We start from the raw sequence: 21,237 nt of genomic DNA, 5'->3' as shown, positions 1-21,237 counted from the left end.
TGAATAGTTAAATTGTTCAAGCAGTGTGCAAACGCGGACTAATAGCTCCGTGCCCTTGTCTCTACTAAAGTCAAACGGCATATTCTCGGGCTTGTGTGTGCTCAGGTATGTGTGTTAGTCCCCGCCCACCCCCCACCTCCCCCACCCATAACTCTATGAACCTATATTTTTGTGAAGCCTTAGAGTGTCCCATTAATGAAATCAAATGTTAACATTGAAAATTTTGGTCCTCACTACCTGTTTTCACACAACAAATAGACATTCCCTATAATCGGCATTTTTCGTAAGGCAAAAACACCAAAATTCTTCACTGAGGTATAAAAGGTTACAGGTTATGCAAATATTGTTGTATTTCAAATAAAATAGCCCAATAGCAATGTCTAAAATATTTTTAGTGTAAAACAATGTTAAAATGTTGAAATAGAGGTAACCCATAATTGTCCAGTTTCATACTTATCAAAATAGTTTTCCTTATGTAGAAACATAGGCCTTTGACTCACACAAATATGTATAACATACATCAGAATTCATGGTATGAATCATGGTTTTGATTCCTTCTTGTGGCCTTTCTGTGTGGAGTTTGCATGTTCCCTCCGTGTTTGCGCGTCCTTGGATGTCTCCCACCTCCAAAGACAAGCAGGTTAGGTGGATTGTCTTTAAATTGTCTGTAGGTGTGCATGTGGGTGTGAATGTGTTTGTCTGTGTGTGGCCCTGCGACAGACTGGTGTCCTGTCCAGGGTGAACCCCGCCTCACGCTCTATGACTGCTGGGATAGGCTCCAGCCCCACCCCCCGGTGACCCATGTCACTGTCCACCGATTTGGTGAAAACAAACAGTCATGGGGAGTGGCGTTTGGCACCGGGAACTGACATTGATGCCACTCAACATCTTGCAGCAGGTATTGGTGCTGCTGTTCATCCTTCGTTAGGATCTGATTGTAATCCTGGATAAGTGCAACTCCTCCCTCAGCAGAATCATTGACAGCACAAGATATCCAGGACCTGATGTTATGACTGGACTGGACTCTGAGGGGGCCTTGATGAGGAAATCCATGTTGATGTTGAATGCCTCAAAAATGCAACCTGAGGCAAATGTAACAAAATCTGCCACTAATGAACTAATGTATCCAGTTCACAAATCAAAATGTCACTCACGTGTCACAAAAAGCAGGGGTCATGTGCAGTGGTTAATATTTTTCAGATCTCATGAAATTTCGCCTAATTTTTTTTTTATCCCCTAAAGGAACCAAAAAATGAAGAAGCACCTTGAAGAAGTCTGTTTTTCTGGACCACCCTTCCATCCCAGCCTTGTGCAGGTCTACAATTTTGTCCCTGGTGTCCTTAGACAGCTCTTTGATCTTAGCCATGGTGGATAGGTTGGAGTGTGATTGATCAAGTGTGTGAACAGGTGTCTTTAATACAGGTAACAAGTTCAAACAGGTGCAATTAGTACAGGTGAAGAGTACAGAATAAGAGGGCTTCAGGTCTGTGAGAGCCCAAATTCTTGCTGATTGGTAGGTGATCAAATACTTATTTCATGCAATAAACTGCAAATTAATTATTTAAAATCAGACAATGTGAGTTTCAGGTTTTTTTTTTTTAGACTCTGTCTCTCTCAGTTGAAGTGTACCTACGCTAAAAATGACAGACCTCTCCATTCTTTGTAGGTGGAAAAACATGCAAAATGGAGAGTGGATCAAATACTTATTTTCCCCACTGCATATACAGAAGAATCATGCTTTGGTTACTAATAAGTCACAGCACGTCCCAAATCAGTAAAACAACCACAACTTATCCTCTGGAAAATTTGTACTCCAGGGATTTCCATGATTGTTCTGTTTGAGATCTTCAATGATGCGTCTTACGCCCTCAGTGTGAGGGTTGAAGTCTCTGACTCTCTGACTGTGCTGCTACATGCAGCCTGCAGCATCTTCAGGTTCACTTCCAGAGCTGTTGATCCAAATGTGCGATTCAAACATTGCTTGGCCTTGTCAGACGTGCACACTGTCCGTGTGTCCCTGTGCCGTTCGCTTGCAGCACTGTGACAATTTTGGAGACCTAATGTGCTGAAAAAAATAGTTTCGACGCAGTATGTCTGTCACAGAGACCAGAAACGGCTCTGCAGTGACAGTTAGAGACAAACCCCAGTTATAGATACACTGATGGAAAACACATGAACTGTATGAACTCAGGAGAGGGTTCCTGCCTAACAACAAATAGAAAATCTCAGGACTTCTTAAATGATTGCACTGGGTTTGTGTGAAGGCAGGAGACTGACAAAAAGTCTTCAGGTTCACTGAAAAAAAAGGAAACACATTGTGACTAATTTAATTTAATCATTTCCCGCTGATCGGTTCTTTCAGAAAAACAAAACAAAACAAGTAATACCAAAGAATGAAACATCCTGGGTTTTTGTTTTTTTTTACAGTTGAAATGTTTCTGTTTCCTGTCCTTTTTATGTGGGTGTGAATTGAATGCAGTGGAAAAATCAACAGGTTTTCGGATGCATATTAAAATTGTAACAAGGTTTGGAGTGCATGCACCGCACGCTTACAGCAGTGATTTCTGCCCGTGTGCGTCAGCAGCTGTCAGCTTGGTTTCTTTGTTTTCCACAAAGAGATGGTGTTAGAATATTCAACTACGTGAAGCCATAACAATTAAAAAGATCTTATTAATGGCAGTGAAATACTGCATCTGGGTTACAGTCCCACGTTCATCCTTTTTTAAAGATGTCAGGGTAGATGCTGTAGATACAAATCAAAATTACTAATGCTGAACTAGTGAAGGAGAAGCGGCTGCATGTGCAACCCACAAGGATTATGAAGAGTCTAATGTGATTACAGTGTATTGCTGCAGCCATTGTGTGCAGTTACAAAAGAAACAGCCAACAAAAGCGCCTTACTTATTGTTCTGAGGATAACATTTAAATGATCTCAATAATACCCCAGTTAACATGCATAATTATTGTAATTAATATTTCAGTGGCAAGAGTCACACACTACATACGAATGACTTGTGTTATAGTGCCACCTAATGTTTGAAATGTGTCACTGTCAGGTTGCTGGACCTTTATGACATGCAGTATTTCTCTTAAAAGTACTACAAAGATATTTTACCCTGTGTCAGCGTGATAGCAGGGTATTGTTTATTATTGGTTCTTTGTGCGTGTGTGTGCAGGGGTGGTGGCCAGGTGGTTAATGCACTTGGTTTCATTGTGGAAGGTTCCCTGTTCGAATCCCACCCCTGCCATATTACTCCATGTAATGTGGAGTTGCGTCAGGAAAATCATCCGGCATAAAACCTGTGCCAATTCAACATGCAGATCCACCTTGGATTTGCTGTGGCGACCCCGAGTGCAAAGAAGGGATCAGCCGAAGGGTCTTACTTTTGTGTCAAGAAGGGCATCCGACGTAAAACTTGTGCCAGTTACCAATGTGGATCTGGCTGTATCCACTGTGGCGACCCCGTCCCGAGACGGGAGCAGCTGAAATGACAACATACAGTATTGTGTGTGTGTGTGTGTGTGTGTGTGTGTGTGTGTGTGTGTGTGTGTGTGTGTGTGTGTGTGTGTGTGTGTGTGTGTGTGTGTGTGGACAAGATAACTCAGAAACAGCTGGATGGATTTCCTTCCAAATTATGAGGCATATTACTTGGATAGATATCAACATAGAGGGGATAGATTTTGGAATAGTTTGGTCAAAGGTCATAGGTCACGTAAAGCATGACTTGAAAAACACTTATTTTATTTTATCTTTTTGTGTATCTCAACAGCCAAGAAACCTACAAAACTTACAACCTATTAAGGAAAACAGATTAAGAGGAAAAAGAAAATTCATGACTTATAACCCAATCACACATATGCCGATTGAGACTCTGTGGTTTTGCAAATGTTCAAAACACTCTTGGCGCCATGGAGATGCGACGCACATCTGATGGTGGTCTATGTACAGTTTTTGCATCATCGATCGGTCACAGTAAAGCCTGCTGGCATGTTGTGCCACGAATGTCCACCTCCACTGGTCCCCGGCCAAGGAGAGTTGATATGTAATAACATGTATGTGGAGCACATTCATCATGTACAGTGGCTGTGAGCGCACAATCAAACCGAAAGCACCATGTGCCAATGCGTGTCTCCATGGTCTCATGTGCAGTAATGCATCATAGTGCACGTCAGGCACGGAGCTGAATGGATCTCACCGCTGTAATATACATATTATTACATGCTCACCATCTAAACTCTGTAGGAAGTGTGACGTGGAACTGTATCGCCAGGCTGTGAAAACATTATTAAACATGAAACTCACTTCCAGAACGGAACCACGATTATTTCACAGCTCAGAGCACACAGGAACCAAACCACAGCCTGTGGTGAAAAGCCTCGCACCTGGCCGCTGTGTTCTGCAAATAACCATGTAAAAATGAAATCCCATGTGATAATCCACCCAACATCACGATGTACAGAGTTGTGTTGTGCTCCTGAAGTGAGCAAAAAAGAAAAACGAAATTAAATTTTGCTGGAAATGCTGCGTCTGATCCATGGTGTGAGTGCTTGGCCCACTGCCAGAAAACTTTCAGCAAAGGTGCCCAGTCCACCCTCACGCACGCACGCCCCACACACACGCGTCTGGTATGATCACTCAGCTATATGCGTGTGTGTGTTCATAACTCCTGCATGAACCACTAAGCATGCGTGTCAAACGCAGCTTCGACACATATGGCGTGAGTCCGGTCCATATGTTGGTTGTACTCCGGTGTTCAGTACCGACAGGGACTGTGCAAAGGGAGGAACACAGCGCACTATGCAAAGGGAGGAACACAGCGCACCCCCCCCACTCCACTGCCGTGTTTGCCATCCAGACGTTTGGACATCGGGCAGTCTTCAGTGCCTTTTATGGCCATCTGACAGCAGTCTGTGTCATCTACGTACCTGTTGTCTACATACACTTTGGATTTTCATTGTGCAGGTGTGGACGAGGTAATCTGGATGCGTTCTGACATGGCTGACCATGCCTCTTTCCCTCTCAACTGTGTTCGATTATGACAATATTTGCCGTTTCTGCCTGGCTCCTGCACATTCTTGCTATGTGTGACTGGGGCTTTAGAAAGTTGGACTTTTTTAAAAATCATAATTGCTGTTTAAAACATGAAATACCTTGGGTTCATATGGTCTGCAATGAAACAGAAGTCAAAGTAAATGCAAAAATCATTATTCATTTATTTAATTTGCATTTTCCATACCATCACATCTTTCCCTGATTTGAGGTTATAACATAAAAAATTCATTTTGGAAATAAGACTGCATTTGAAGATGGTGTCTCCATAAGTGGTCATGTTTGGGTTTATTATGTTTGTCTTGTTCTGCTGTGTTTATGTTGGTTTGTTTTTGTTTGTTATAAAATCAGATTAAAAAATGGTCACAAAAAAGTTAATTTTGTCTTCGCTCAGGGTTTTAAACAATGTGCTGCTTCAGTCAGGACCTGGATCAGTTGGAGTTAGTATTTCCAGAGTCATGCACTTTTCTGAGTGCCCATCTGCAGTTGTCTGTAGTGAAACATGGCTTTAAACACAGATTCTCTGAAATCAAACCCACTTTCAAACAACCACTTTTCAGATTTGTTGTGATATTAATGTGGTAACAAACTGACATACATTAAAAGTGACTGACATTCTTAAAAGTGACCATCTCTCAGTATGCTTATGACTGTGTTACCAAAATGGATAGGGGGAAATAAAAAAATAAAAAAATCTATGTGATTTGTTTTCTTTTTTGTTTGTTTGTTTTTTAAGCTTTCCAACATTTTACTCATGTTTCACTGCTGACGCTATGCAGTGGTGTCAGACATCAGAGTTCACTGTGGAGCAGCTTTTTGGCTTTCTTCATGTTTGCCGCCACTGGGGAAAAAAGAAAGAGAAAGAACACAAAGAATAACCATTTTTTTTCCTCATGAGTCATCTGTAATGTGAAGGATACTTATACAAGTGGGGGAGACAGCCAATCAGAATAGATTGGCACTATGACATCAGTGGCTGGTCTAGCTAGCTGAAAACTACGTTTCGTTTGTGTGAAAATATGTCTTTCTCATATAATATTGTTAAAGGTTGTGAGAAATAAACACTTCTAAAATGGAAAATGCTGTTTTTGTAACTTGATAACACCTCTGGAGTGATTTACAAGACATTTCGTTGATGTCAGCGTGAAGAAGTTCCATGTCCATATTTTATAAGACAAAAATGTTGTGTAAATAGGTGTTATTACAGTGATGTTACATTTAGACAAAGAACGATTAACTTTATACAACTTAAGAGACATGCTAAAGAGGTGCTTAAGCTAATACATGAACAGATGGCTAGTTAGCTGACGCTCTAAACAACACATTGTCCAGTTTTTGGTAACACACACACACACACAAGAAAATTGTGTAAATATGCGTTATTACGGTTCACCAGTTATCACTATTTATGCAGGTTCATCGTGAAATGGTGCAGAGAAGTATTTTCTCAAAAAAGAAGAACGGATATTTCAGCTACATTTTGTCAGCTGGCACATGAGGGGGAGGGTCCACTAGTCCTAGGATCCACTGGTCCTAAGCTCTTTATATTATTTGATGGTGTATATTATAACCGCAAACTGATTTCAAAGTTCACAAATAAATCTAATATTTGCAAATAGCTAACAAACCCGAACCAATTTTGTTTAACTGACAAAAATAAAACATGATTCTGTTGACATACGCCATTAATCACCTTTAATTCTACTGTTGTCTATAAATCTGTTGAATTGAAAATCAACAAATAATAGTAATGAAATTTTTTTTTCTTAATTGTCACACTTTTCTAACATTACTTAACCCACGTTAGTGCAACATATAGCCTACCATAAATGTAAAAACATTTTCAACATGCACTTAATGCTATGATTAGGACTAGTGGACCCTAGGACTAGTAGAAATTTCCCCACATGAGAGATCTACGGCTAGATTTGTTTCAGGGAACTGCTGCCCCTGGACAGATTTACCATGCTGTCTGTATTTCTTCACAAATGAAGTCAAAGACATATTCATTGTCTTGGAAATGTTCTTATATCCATCCCCTGACTTGTCTGAAGAAAACTATATGTAAAAAGATGATTTACATGTGTTATAGTAAAGCGTGCACGTCTATACACCATCACTTTGTTTTTTATGTTTTAATTGCTTTTAATTCATGATGTCGAGATTAATTTCACTGTGAGTATATAAAAAGCCTGATTTATTTGATGTCATATTCAGCACTTCTATGCCTCTTTATTTTTCACTAAAAACCAAAATTCCTCTCACTGGACACATGAGTGTGCATCGAGCACCCTATAGTTGCAAATGTAACGCCTACAGTTTTTCTCGCACTGTCTCAACTGCCCTCCTGCTGAAACCTGAAATGTGGAAAACGTCCACCTCCATATGAAACTCATCTCTCTGTCAAAGTCATATCTGTGAAAAATATGGAAGATAAGTGTTAAAGATGGCAGGGGTTCAGTCTGTCTGCAGGCTGCTGACACCTCCCCCCCATTATTTTTCCACACTGTCATTAGAAATAGCGGATGGTCACTCACAGAGTTTCATATCAGTTGGCTCGTAGGTGTAGCGGTGGTTGCTGTACCTCCCTGTGATGTCATCACGTACGGTCAATGATGGATCTGCAGGAAGACACAAAATATTGATGGCTGCAGCAAGAAACAAGGACAGATAAACTTCTCATCAGCACCCTGTATGTCTGTCCCACTGCTGCTGATCTTGTAACCTGCTCAAGTCTTACGAAGAATATTTTATTAAAGACAACATAAAATTAAGACAGAATGTCCAGGAAGAATAAAAAGGTAAAGAAGTGAAAGAAACAAAGACCATAAGAGTTGATTACAATAAAACAAATATTTAAAGATCCAGTTTAGTTTCAGGTGTTTCCTTTGCATTCTGTCACCATGTGCAGTACCTTTCGTGCAATCCTGTGCTGAAGTCAGTGGCGGCACCAGGAAATTTTTGTTGGGGGGGCTGAGGGGTAGCTGGGGTAAAAGTTGGAGGGGCTCCACAAAATGTCATTGAAATGAACAATACAGTGGTCCCTCACTATAATGCGGTTCACCTTTCGCGGCCTCGCTGTTTCGCGGATTTTTTGTAGTCCAATTTTGCATGCTTTTTTTTTTTTTTTTACAGTGCATTGTGTTCCGCGGCCTCATCAAGCAGCCGGTCACGACACCGCGACGGGAGAGCACGCGCATTGTGTTCTGCGTGTCTGTTTATAAGAATCTTCTCGCCCAGAAGAAAAAAGAGTGGCAACAACTACCCATAACTGTGTTCTACACTCGGAAAAAGACACCTGCAGCGAGGTGTGAGTCAGTGGAAAAAGACGTGACAGCGCAGCAGCGCCAGGACGAAGAGGTGCGATCAGAGGAACTGTGAAATACTGGTCAGTCACTATTAATAATTTCTTATGTGCCCAACCTCGTACGTTGATCGTTAAAATTAAATTCATTAGTTCTAAAAGCCATCATAATTATTTATAGGAAAACGTTCTATTTTCATTTCTCAAACAAATGTTTGGGCCTGAAAACAGGTTGGTCTTATTTTTCAACTCAGGTTTGAACTTTGAGAGTGTTTACACACACGAGAAAAGTGAGAAAATGTTCATGCCTGATTGAGAAAAGTGTATAAAGTGTGTAATGAGGGGTTTTACAGCTTTAAAACGTCTATAATAATTGTAAAAAATAATGCTGGCCACTTCGTGGATTTCGCATATTGCAGGCTATTTTTAGAACGTAACTCCCGCGATAAACGAGGGACCACTGTATATAGTAAATTGCTTTATAAATACCAAGGTATATGTTTTAGTCACACGTGCTCCTCTAAAATGTGGTATCAATGCACACACACATCACTTAGAATGATTGCAAGTTCAGTAAACTTGCACATAGGTATACAAACTGAATTCATTGAAATGGTGCTCAAGACAATGCATGGAATCAACCTTACGTCCTAAATTTTTGGAGTATGGAGTTAAATTTGTCTCATTAATACTTGCAAATGCACAGAGGGTGATTTACAAATATCCTTTGATTTGTACACCTGCTTTGTGATCCACAAACACAAATTTCTGATTTGTAACTTGTGTGGGGTTTTTTACAAATAAATGTTTATTTGCAAAACTGAAAATTCTGTTTGTGAAGGGTGATTCAGCATTGGTGGATCACCGAACACACACATTCATCACTTTGCTCAGTTACGCAATATTGAGACATTCTCAGAGCAAAACTGCAGTTTTGGCAGAATTATTGGGCACCGCCACTGGCTGAAATGGGCATGTGTTTGCACATAATGCACGCACAATGACATGGACAGTGAAGGGAGCGCAGGAGATGATGTTGGATGTAGCAGCAATGACAGCGCAGAGATGGATGCAGAGTGATATAGCTGATAGAATCACACACGAGTGAATCAGAGGTTCAATAGAAGCAAGAGAGAGCTCTGAGGAAGTGCAGGAAAGCTGGTTCAGACATGATGAGATGACAGAATGAATAAAAGCGTGATGAGAATGGAAGTACAGCTGATACAAAGAAGGCAAAGCTGAAGTAGAGGTGGTTGGGTAAAGGAAAAAGTGAAGAAGAAGGAACTGAGTGAAGAAGGGGCCACAGGCCCCGTGCTACACATCTTGTGAATACATATAAATGTGATTAGATAATACTGAAATTATTGTTCTTCTTATTATTAATCATTATCTATATATTTAAAACTAAGTGGCCTCTGTGTACATGCGTGTGTGCAGCTTCGATCACGGACAAACTGGGGAGAGCTGACATTTGCCATTTGGTGTGCTTATGTATTTTGGGCCAAAGGTGAATGCTGCAAAAAAGGAACGTTGATAGGGCTAATTTTGGGGGGGAAATTGGGGATATTGGATAACAACAGTGAACAATGGATGTTGATAATGAAATTCTGGACTCACCCGCCATTCCAGCAGGGGGCGGTAAATCATCTATATATTAAAAGCTAAGTGGCCTCTGTGTATGTGTATGTGTGTATAACTTTGATCATGGACAAACTGGGGAGAGGTGACATTTGCCGTTTGGTGTGCTTTTGTATTTTGGGCCAAAAGTGAATACCACGAAAATGGAATGTTGATAGGATGAATATTTTTGGTGAATATTATGTAGCAACAATGAACAATGGACATTGATAATTACATTCTGGACTCACACGCCATTCCAGCATCGTTATAGAAACTTTGCATAGCTTATTACCACTCTTGAAAAACGTCAGCTACCTATTTTATAAACACTACCCAATCTAGAGTCTGTGGATCCAACACGCTAGCTACGTTGTATTATTATTACGTCCACCAAAGATGTAATAAAATCATTGGCGCTTATTTATTTATTTGTCTGTCTGTTAATAGGATTGCATCAAAACTACTGCACGGATTTTGACAAAAGTTTCACCACAGTTAGATGTTATGACATGGAAGACTCCATTAAATTTTGGAGGAGATCCGGAACCCTTTTCTGGATAAAGATTTCACTTTATATAGGCTTTGAAAGATTACGTCAAAACTACTTCATGGATTCTCACCAAATCTGCACCACAGATAGGTATTAGGGTATGGAAGATTCCACTGAATTTTGGAGGTGATCCGGATCTGGATTGGCAGAAATCTGATTGCTCTTATTATTATTATTATTATTACTACTACTACTACTGCTGCTACAAATATGCTAAAATGTGAGAGAGAAATGTAAAGCAAACAAACAAAAAAAACAGTTATTTCTAGTTTTGTTTCTTCGGTTGTCCTCAGGTAAACACGATTATGTACATTGATAGTGTGTAAAACCCTGATGCATCAACAAAACAATCTAAATATTTACCAACAAAGAGAATTCTGGGAACATAGTAGCCATCAGGTGCCATATTTTTGTCTCCAGTATCCTCCTGTGAAAAATAAAACAACAGCAGAATTGAGCCTATTTGTGACACTAACAGCACATGACATATTTTTTTAGACAGATTAGATATAGACAAATTTTATTTCAATCTCGTAGCAACATAAAACAGAACAACACATAATCACCGTAATATCAACAATAAACAAAATAAGTTAACCGAAAAAGTGTAGGCTAAAGCTAATCTTATCATGACTACCCTTATAATACGCATCTCTTTAAATATCTAAACTTATACATGCCACATTGTCCAAATAATAAGTACAGAGCCACATGACTCAATGTGATTTCACTTTTACCAGTACAGTATTACATTTCATTCACCATCTTATCATTCATCAAGTTTCTTATATGTGTGAATTGCTCCATTTTTAAACTTTTTAAAACTCTAAATTGTTTTACACATTTTCAATTTGTCAAGAAGACTGTTTTGCGTAGTTCACCCCTGTTATTGAAATAGTTATTTTTGCTATTAGTCTTTGCTCTCATTAAAAATAAATAAATAAATAAAAAAAATCCTATAAGTTTGTATTTATGGTTTCATTTGACAAACATGTTGAGAATATTATACGGTAACAGCTTTTATGTACTTTATATATTATTTGCACATTTTTATAATCACTAAATTATTACATTTTAATGTTTGTAATTTGATATACAGGGAATTAGTTGGTTCTCTGAAATGTGATTTAATGGTGTTCTGAATTGCTTGTTTTTTGTAACATGAAAACTGGATTTGTATAAATCATGCCTGTATTTACCCATATTTCCAGGCAGTAGATGATGTGTGGAACAATAATCGAGCTGTATAAAATATACAGTGCTTGTTGATTTAACAGGTCTTTAGCCTTATGTAATATTGAAACTGATTTTGATATTTTTTATTTCACATAATTAACGTCTGGTTTCCAACATCATTTGTGATCAAACACTCTGTTTCTTTAATAGGGCTACTTCTAAAAGCTACATGTTGTTAGTGGTGTTTAAAATGGAAAATGGTAAATGGACTGCATTTATATAGTGCCTTTCCATCTGCATCAGACATTCTAATGCTGTTCATGATTCACTTTTACATGTATACTGATTCACATCATGATAAAAAGTAATGTAGAAACTTTAATAACATTTTCTCTATATGATCAAGTTATAATTACCACAACGTTGAGCATGATGAAATCCTCTTCGGCCATTTTCTGGATGGTTTTGTCAGCAACAAATTCCTTCTTCAAAGCTGTTGAAATAATTTAGAATAAATGTTTAGATTCAAACTGACACCCGAATACAACAGTTAGTTTGATTCCATCAAAGAATTTGAATCCTTACAAAAAGTATAACCAGGGATTGTAGGTGTGCTGTTGACCATTCTGACCTAGATTGTGGAGGTGTAGCCCCCATGTTAACCCCCAAGGGTTAAATAATCCCAGCTAACATTTCTGTTAACATCATTTCAATAAAACAAACCAAGTGATTGATGAATTCAGTTTTTCACAGACGTGCTCAGTGGCTATTAAATTTGAGCAAAGTTTGTCTGCCTGTTCATTTCCTTCCTCAGCTCAGGTCCTTTGGCTGGTTTTCACCCATCTTGGTGTACTAGTGGCCACCCAATCCCTATGCTCACTAACTGAACAATAAACAGTGCACATGCACATTTTTCTGGCATATCAATGAAGCTTATAAGATGGAGATTGTGTCTGACAGGCTACAGAAACTTCAGATTTCAACATGTACTGCAACATACCAGGGTGCTGTCAGGGTGCAGCTCCTATCCATAGCAGTAAGGGCATAAGCTGCAATACATCAACAACTACATCTTATTTTCCAGTGTTCTCACAACAGTCATATACTTAAAACATGCGACAAAGATCCCTCTCTTCACACTGGAGGAAGAGAAGCGAGCACTGAGAATGAAATACCCTCTGACCACCCTCTGGTACATGATGGGAACAGAGGGAAAGTTTGAATCATGTGTCCCTGGGGGATGGTTCCGAACCTGGAGGCGGCTACAGGCACAGCAGGAACAGTCGACAATCATTATTAGTAAGACAGATGAGGGTTAACCCCAGAACTGCAGGTTCTTTTTGATAGAGGTCACTGGCATCAAATGTAAGAATTTAGATTTTTCACTCTGAATGCTGCCAAACTTGCCACACATGTACAGGGTTTCTGAATTGGACTGGAGAAATCAAGTTTGGGGTCAAGGTTATGTCTGTTTTTCCATTGTTGTTGTTGTTTGGCCTACTCCCCAAGGTCTGTTGGATGATTTCTCCCAAAATTGGAACCATGGATGAAGGTCAAACCTAGAAGTGCTGTTAAAGGGTTCAAATGGGAAAATCTCAATGTCACTGGGCAGAAGGACTCTTTACAAGAAATTGTATCTTCAACAAGATGACCACATCCTTACTGATGCTATATTTACCTACTTATCTACCATAGCCTATAGTGTTCTGTCCATAAGCCTATTGCCTGGTTTCAAGAATGTGACTAGAAGATGGACTGGACAGTGCATACCTCCACCAATGGGGTAATAACAGCCAAACATTAGTTCCTCCTCCAACTGACAGGGGAGGGAGTTTAAGCTTTGTTTTGTTTTTTAACTTGGGGTCTTTAGGTCTCCATACAAAAGGTTCTGTGAATTTACTTAATTTAAATATGTACATTGTCTCGCATGATCACAATGTGTCCACTGAGAGGAAAATCATGTTATTGGACACCTTCTGAGCAAGTGGTACTGATGTACACATTCAAATCAAATAAATTTGCAAAACTTTTTTCAATGTATAGACCTTTGTGACATCATAAGGAAGTACTGGGAAAGAAAAAAAAGATTTAGACTCAGGCCCACAACTGCTTCAAAATGTAATCAGCTCTTCTCTGACAGGAATAAAAGCTCTCCATAAAATGTAATTAAAATTTGGCACCAACCTTTTGACCTATTATGTATAAAGATAATCAAACATGCAAACAGGGTGGTGATCACAAAACCATCTCCCTCTTCTGTCAGTCATCAGAGGTAATGACAAATTATGATACCTGGTGTAGGTCTACACAAACCCACAAAATGCTGCAGGTTCAGATTGTTTCTTTTGTTACCTGTTACAACTGTTTGAATCAAACATTTCAGTAAGAAAAACAAGAAAACCTCTGTGTCAAAATATAGCATTATCAGTCAGTTACCTTGACTGAACATACAGTCCTCTTTGTGATGGATGACCATCATAGGCTTCTTACTGTAAGATCAAAAGCACAGAGAGGCACCACAATGCATTCTTTTATTGAGTAAACACAATCATGAGTGTGGGTGCACAATTCCTGAGAAAAATGGTGCAAATGCTGCTGGAATTTTAATGAGCAATTTTTGAAAATCCAGTAAAGCTGTACGGCCTCTGAATTTTTAGGACTTAAGTCATGAAAGAATTTTCTTTAGCACCACTATACTTTTATTGTTTAGCATTTAAATAAGGGATTTATCTAATATATAAGGCTGAACGTGTGTGTGTGTGTGCGTGCATGCGTGCATGTTCACTATGCACCGCTATAGTAATTAAGCAATCGATACCAAATTTACACCAAGGGGGAGGTCACTGGGGCCCTTAGGTTGAAAGCATACATGTGCCAACACACACACACACACACACACACACACACACACACACACACACACACACACACACACACACACACACACACACACACACACACACACACACACACACACACACACACACACACACACAACCTTAGAATCAGGACTCGCTCACTGGAGCCCTTATTTTCGCAGTTCACGTGGTACTCAGGTCAAGTAGCAAGCATCACACTTTACTTACTACAGCTGGCGAGGGTGGACTTTAATTAGAATCCAAATGGGTCAGCGTGCGCCATGAGCGAGTTAAAGCCCGCATTTTTTTACTTAAAATGTACCTGCTGTGTACATCATGAAGACTGGCAGACTGTCAATATGCCTCCCAAGAAGCGAGGGGCATTAGTTCGTAAAACCCCAACTGCTAAATGGATGAAATGTCATAGAGCTGGGGAAACATCTGCAGAGACACTAAGAACATTATATATCCCACAGCATTGCAGTGATATGGCATACTATCACCTTTTTATCATCATTCACTTGTCTCATGAATGTAACAAATTGCTCTGTGAAAATTAATGATGACAACATACACACAATGCAATGCAACTTACTGCACCTTAAAACGTTTATGATAAAAATTTGTGCTTTCTGGAAACAATTTAGAATTTCTCCCCCTGAAGGGAAGAATTTCAAGTGATCAGACGCCATGACCTGCAGATCACATGGGGGCTTCCCCATCCGCATCAGGGATGCTGGGAAGGACACTATGAACTGCCAGTTGGAGTAAAGCTGGCAGCGTGACATCAGCTGTTTGCTCGCTTGATTAAAATAAACCAAAATGGCAGAAAACGCTCCAAAACAGCTTATGTCCACCAAGGACACAATAAAATAATCAGTGTTTATTTATTTATTTACTTGTCTGTCAAAACTACTGAAAGGATTTTGGCAAAATTTTAACCAGTGGTAGATATTAGGCCATGGAAGACTCCATTAAATTTTGGAGGTGATCCAGATTCTGGGTCAAGATTTCACTTTATACAAGATTTTAAGGATTACGTCAAAACTACTTCATAGATTCTCACCAAATTTGCACCACAGATAGATATTAGGCCGTGTAAGACTCCACTGAAGTTTGGAGGTGATCCAGATCCAGATTGGCGGACATAAGAAATCTCGGCTTGCTCTTGTTTCTGTATAAATCTATTATGCTTCTCATATATTTTTGAAAACTTAGCAAGAAATAAACACTTTTAAATTTTAAAATACTGTTTTTGAAACCAGATAGCACTTCTGAAGTGATTTACAAAACATCTTACAGAAGTTAGCATACATGTCCGGGGAACGCACATCAAGTGCATCAGGTCACAAATAATCTCAAAACTTCACACGTGTACACATGCTTCTTCCCATTGAGGGTATTAAAAGGAAGGAAAACAAAATATTTGATGTTCTCTTCATTAAAATAAGTTGTAATTTTGCAACATGTTACAAAAATAAACCTGGATTATAATGCTTGGATTTTGGTAGAAACTACATTTTGTCAATTCTGTGAAATTTGAAAGGCCATACAGCTTTAATTGAGCTGCATTCTGCAAATCTACAGCATAGCAAAATATAGCTGCTTAATATAAAATATTTTTACCCCCCAAAAGAACAAATGAGCACCATAATCACAGTGTGCATGTGCAGGAAACTGAAGATACAGCGTGTAAAATAAATACTCAACATGTCACCATTTTTCTCAGTAAATACATTTTTAAAGGTGCTATTGACATGAAACCCAAATAATAAACACATATAAAGAAACATGCTAAAAGGCATGGAAATCCAAAATACCAGCTGTAATCTAGCCGCAATTACAAAGGAATCCTGTCCCTTGTCAGTGCAAATTAATATCAGCTGGTTCAGTTCCAAGTGATGGTCTATAAAAAGGTGTCTCATTATCAAGATGTCACACAAGAAACATCTCATGATGGGTAAAAGCAAAGAGCTCTCTGAAGATCATTGCAACCTTATTGTTGCAAAACATACTGATGGCACTGGTTACAGAAGGATTTCTAAACTTCTGAATGGTCCAGTGACCACTGTGGGGCTGTAAACTGGAAGTGGAAAGAACATCATTTCACCATAACCCAGCCACAACCAGGTGCTCCTTGCAAGATTGCTACAGCAGCTCTGAGGTGGATCAGCATGTTGAGTTGGCACAAGTTTTACACCAGATGCCCTTCCCAATGCAACTTTACATGGAGAAATGTGCCAGGGGTGTGGTTTGAACCAGAAACCATCCACACTGAAACCAAGCACACTAACCACTTGGCCACCACCCAATGGAGAATAGAAAGTAACAAAATTAATGGGGCAACACAGGTGCAACATCAAGTACTGTTTGTAGCAAGCCTCTCTGATAAGCTCACCATTATCTAAACCAACTTTAAAAAAAAAATGGCCAATAAACAACAAAGGCAGATGGATGTTGAATCTTTATCAGACATTTACAGTATGAGTACCACGAGTGAGTAAATAATTCTTATAAAAACTATTAATATCACTGGCAGTATATAAGTCATAACAAGCAGCAGACATTTGCCCCTAGGAAATGAAAGAAAACACACACACACACACATGGTGAGAGCAAATTCTTTCCTTTGAAGGGCCAATTATTAATCTTGATGGAGGACAGCGGCCAAATGGAAATATTAATGTAGGAATTACATATGTTTAATCACATTATAATTATAGAAAATGAACATCCTAAAACTAAAAAAAATATTCAAAATTAACACATATGTTACTCTTTCGTCTACTTAATAGTAACTGTCAATTGCAGTGGCAGACCAGAACAGCATTGGGCAGACCTGGTTGAGAGAGACAGGCAGTCATAGAAAATCCTGTCTACAGCGTATATGTGGTGGTACGACTGTTTTCAAGTTTTGGAACATAATATTGTAAACCATTGAGAAAGTGATAGTTTCCTTTTCCAGTTTAGTACATTTCTGTGAAGAAATGGTCCGTCTGTCTGACTGACAGCCATACCTGCTCCTAATTCATCATCAATCCAGCACCAACTTGCCATCCAGTAGGTGATAGACACATCTATGGGATATTACACAGGCAAAACAAAGTTGCTTTTTTGATTGAACGAATACATCAAGATTCACAAGACATAAGAGTTTGCCCTCATTATGCCCTTTTAATTTGGTGTGTTACAGAGTTATACCATTAGTTGTTTTTGAGTCACTCCATTAACAACCTGGAGGGGATGGATTTATCAGTCTATTCACTCACACAATTTTAGATGGCAGAAGATGCAATAATGTGTTAACAGATACACTCTGTAATTATAAAGCTAAACTGTGTTTGATTTAGGGGTGTTGATAAGCAGAAATGGAATATAACCACCAATAATCATTTGTTCTGCAACAACAAACTATGTTCTCATAAGTTTAGAACGAGCTGTTCATATCTACATAGGCATGGGGTTCTTCATGGAGGTCACTGGGTAACACTGCCATGTTGTCACTGTAGCCCAAAGCTCGACATACTTATGCCACATTTTGCATTTTACAGTGTGGCCACATGGCTGAAGAAAAATGAAGAGGAATCCGTGGATGCTCCCTTCAGCCCATTTCACACCGGGCCTTCGTAAAGTTGCATTGTGCTGCGTATGTTGCGCACAGGGGGAAGAATGGCCCAACTCTTCTTCTTCCGTGGCTTTGAAGCTTCGCTGCTAGCAAAGTTTAGCAGAGTTCAGATGAATAAAATCTAGCAATGCAGGTATGTACTGATAAAAAACCTGAAAGGATTTTTCACTGGACTGTTTAGGGTAGCATACAATTGCAGAGGCATGGTGTACAGTAGCACAGTGTTGCATAGATTTGCATAGAGTAGCGGAGTGTTGCGTAGAACACTACATTCAGTGGTCTATGCTGAAAGTTGACAAAAAAATTAAACATTTTAAATTTTTTGCATCCATTTCACAGACCCCTTTGCGTCCCTCAGCGTATTGCCACGTAGGGCAGCATAAGCTCGGTCTAAGCGGTACACTGCATTACGCAACTCTATGTTGGCCCGGTGTGAAAGGGGCTGGTTGCTAGAGTCTTCATTTTTATGAAGGTTTTGTGGAGGATCACACATATTAGTTATCACAAGAGAAGGCAAGGAACCATGAATCACAGTCACTATAAAAACAAAAACGTGAAGGGAAACAAAAGCTTGACGGGTGACAGGCACAATACAGACTGCAACCTCACCAAAACACACTGTAGTTTTAAGGTTTCACTTAGAGATCTGCTATACAGTAGGTGACCCGTTGGTACTCATTTTCAGCAATATATGGAAAGAAGGGATTTGTTTCATATGATGCAGCTGGTAAAGGTGAGAAGCATACACAGACATTTGACTGCCAACACTTTGTCAAATTGAGCTTTTCTGGTTTTCTCAACCTTCCCTTGTTTTACAATGTAAGATTTGTAGAGAGTTTTACCCGTTGACAACTTCTGACAGGCCCTCTTCATAATTGGAGAGCCAATTAATATCTTTGCCCCATCCTGCAACACAAAACACAGATGAAGTCAACAGTTAACATTTTGAGAGCTCATTTGCTGAGATATTGGCCTATGTAACACTTACAAAAGCACAAGGGTTGGAAAGTTAACCCCCTTTTTTATGTTTTGGGAACAAAATCAATCAATGTATGTATCACCCTCCCCTCTGGCAGATAGCTGAGTTCAATCAGGACTAAAACCTCAAGACACAAAACAGCTTCTTCCCGTCCGCAGCTAGACTAATTAATAAATAATGACAGACACTCCCCCTTACCCTGCCTCACCCCCCACTCCCACAAAGTACAGACTGAAAGGTACTGTACATCTGCATGCCTGCACAGCCCCATTCCACTATATTTATTTAACAGTAAACATAGTTTTGCCCATTTGTCTATTTGAGTCCTTTACTTCTTACAGAAGTATTTTTTCGTGTATATGAGAACTTACTTGGCAATAAATTTGATTATGATTCTGATTAACTATAGAATTGTCTCAAAAAGGGGGTCAGGACCCGTGCCAGGGCCCAGAGCTCATAGATCATGCAGTCATTTTTTTGAGTTTGCGTCAAAAAGATTAAATGATGGTACAAACAGAGAATTAAAGCTCACCTCTTGCCAGGGCCTCAGGCGTCACATTCCCTTTGATCTGAGCACCGACACAGGAGACGAAAAACAGAGCAATCAAAGCCCAACTGGGAAACATTCTCAGCCTTTTTTGTTGTTGTTGTTGAGGCAAGAACTGTGGAAAGATAGTTAGAGAATATTTAATACAGCTGCCATGTGAAGTGTTGTTCAGGCTTCACTCTCCAATGACATTTCACCAAACAAGCCTGACAGGGCTTTGACCCAAAGGCGCAAGGTCTCTTAGAGTAAGACTTCCCAAACTTGTTTCTCCCTCCACACCCTGACAGCTGCCCCCGGTTGGTCTGGGCCAACACAACACATCCAGAAGCGATCTGCATTAAATTTTAGAACATTACCTTCCTGATTCAACTCCAGTTGTAGATGGAGAAAATATCAAGTATTAATCAGGACCTACTCTGCTTAACGTCTGAGATCTGACTGGATCAAGTGTGTACAGAGTGGCACGGCTCCACTTTGTCCTAAACCCGATCTTTCTATAGCCTTCAGCCTGTACATGTGTCCATGAACAACTTTTCAACCTGACATTTTAAAACTAATAATGATTACAACAAAACTAAATGAGACATGATCAAAAAGTGTCTGTAGACGTCTTACCTTGTCAGTCTGAAGCAAAATACTTCTGCACCTCACCTCACCTTTCGCTGTTCTTTTGTCCTTATTTTTTCTAAATGCACTCACCAAACAGGTATAACAACACCGTGCACTATAATTTAAAATACACGCACACAGTACAACTCAATTAGAAAACTGGTTGTTCAGCAGTGTTTCCACATACTTTCTGATGAACATCATCAGCCTTTTAAAGACATGTAACAATGTTAGGTGTAAAGTGTCATATGTTCACTTACATTTACTTCACTCACAGTTCATCTGTGATGATAGAAATATACAGCTGGGTGATAAAGGCAGTGTTTTAGCAGGTGTGTTAATGACATTCCTTTCAAATGCAATACAGAGATTCTACTGAAAGCACCAACACTGTATATACAGTGAACAACTTATTAAAGTAAGTACATCTACCTCAACATCTACTGCCCCAGTGATGATATGTCATAATATAGATTTTTTTCTTGAATTATGTAATCTTTATTTACACAAAGTATCCCTGTTTGAGTCAGTTCCATTGTCATTCCACAGTAAATGCACCTACAATATGGTGCTACTCAGTATTATGTCCCCCCCCCCCCCAAAAAAATCATCTTTTTCCATTTTTTTTCCTTTTATGAAACATATTAACTGCTACAAGTTTCATTCATATATATGGATATTCACTGGTAGCTCAATGAACTGAAGTGCTTCCTATATCACATAATGTAATTTTGGCTCACTTGACCAAACTGGCTATGAAAGTGGACTAGATGTAGAGTTCATAATGTCAGCTATCAATCCAGTTAAGGGTGATATCATTTGCTTCATTTGGCAACAAGATTTTCATCCCAGAGATGATTTCCGTGAGCAGCTGCACTTTTTCCTGCTGTTTCTGGGATCTGACTACAATGGTGATCTG

General features: G+C 39.3%; 1 protein-coding gene across 1 annotated transcript; it reads right to left on the bottom strand.

The window, feature by feature from the left end:
- Nucleotides 1-5,762: 5,762 nt before the first annotated feature.
- Nucleotides 5,763-20,443, bottom strand: agr1 (anterior gradient 1). Its single transcript, XM_034187104.1, has 8 exons — nucleotides 20,325-20,443; nucleotides 19,695-19,824; nucleotides 19,026-19,089; nucleotides 14,137-14,189; nucleotides 12,117-12,193; nucleotides 10,888-10,951; nucleotides 7,588-7,671; nucleotides 5,763-5,891 (listed from the first exon to the last, which is right to left on the bottom strand). Exons 2-8 carry the CDS (start codon nucleotides 19,786-19,788, stop codon nucleotides 5,842-5,844), a joined length of 486 nt encoding a protein of 161 aa, XP_034042995.1. The 5' UTR covers nucleotides 19,789-19,824; nucleotides 20,325-20,443; the 3' UTR covers nucleotides 5,763-5,841.
- Nucleotides 20,444-21,237: the final 794 nt, after the last annotated feature.

Source organism: Thalassophryne amazonica, chromosome 14 (genome assembly GCF_902500255.1).
Source record: "Thalassophryne amazonica chromosome 14, fThaAma1.1, whole genome shotgun sequence".
NCBI lineage: Eukaryota > Metazoa > Chordata > Actinopteri > Batrachoidiformes > Batrachoididae > Thalassophryne > Thalassophryne amazonica.
Note: the sequence above shows the minus strand (reverse complement) of the source record. Positions and strands in the feature narration are given on the sequence as shown.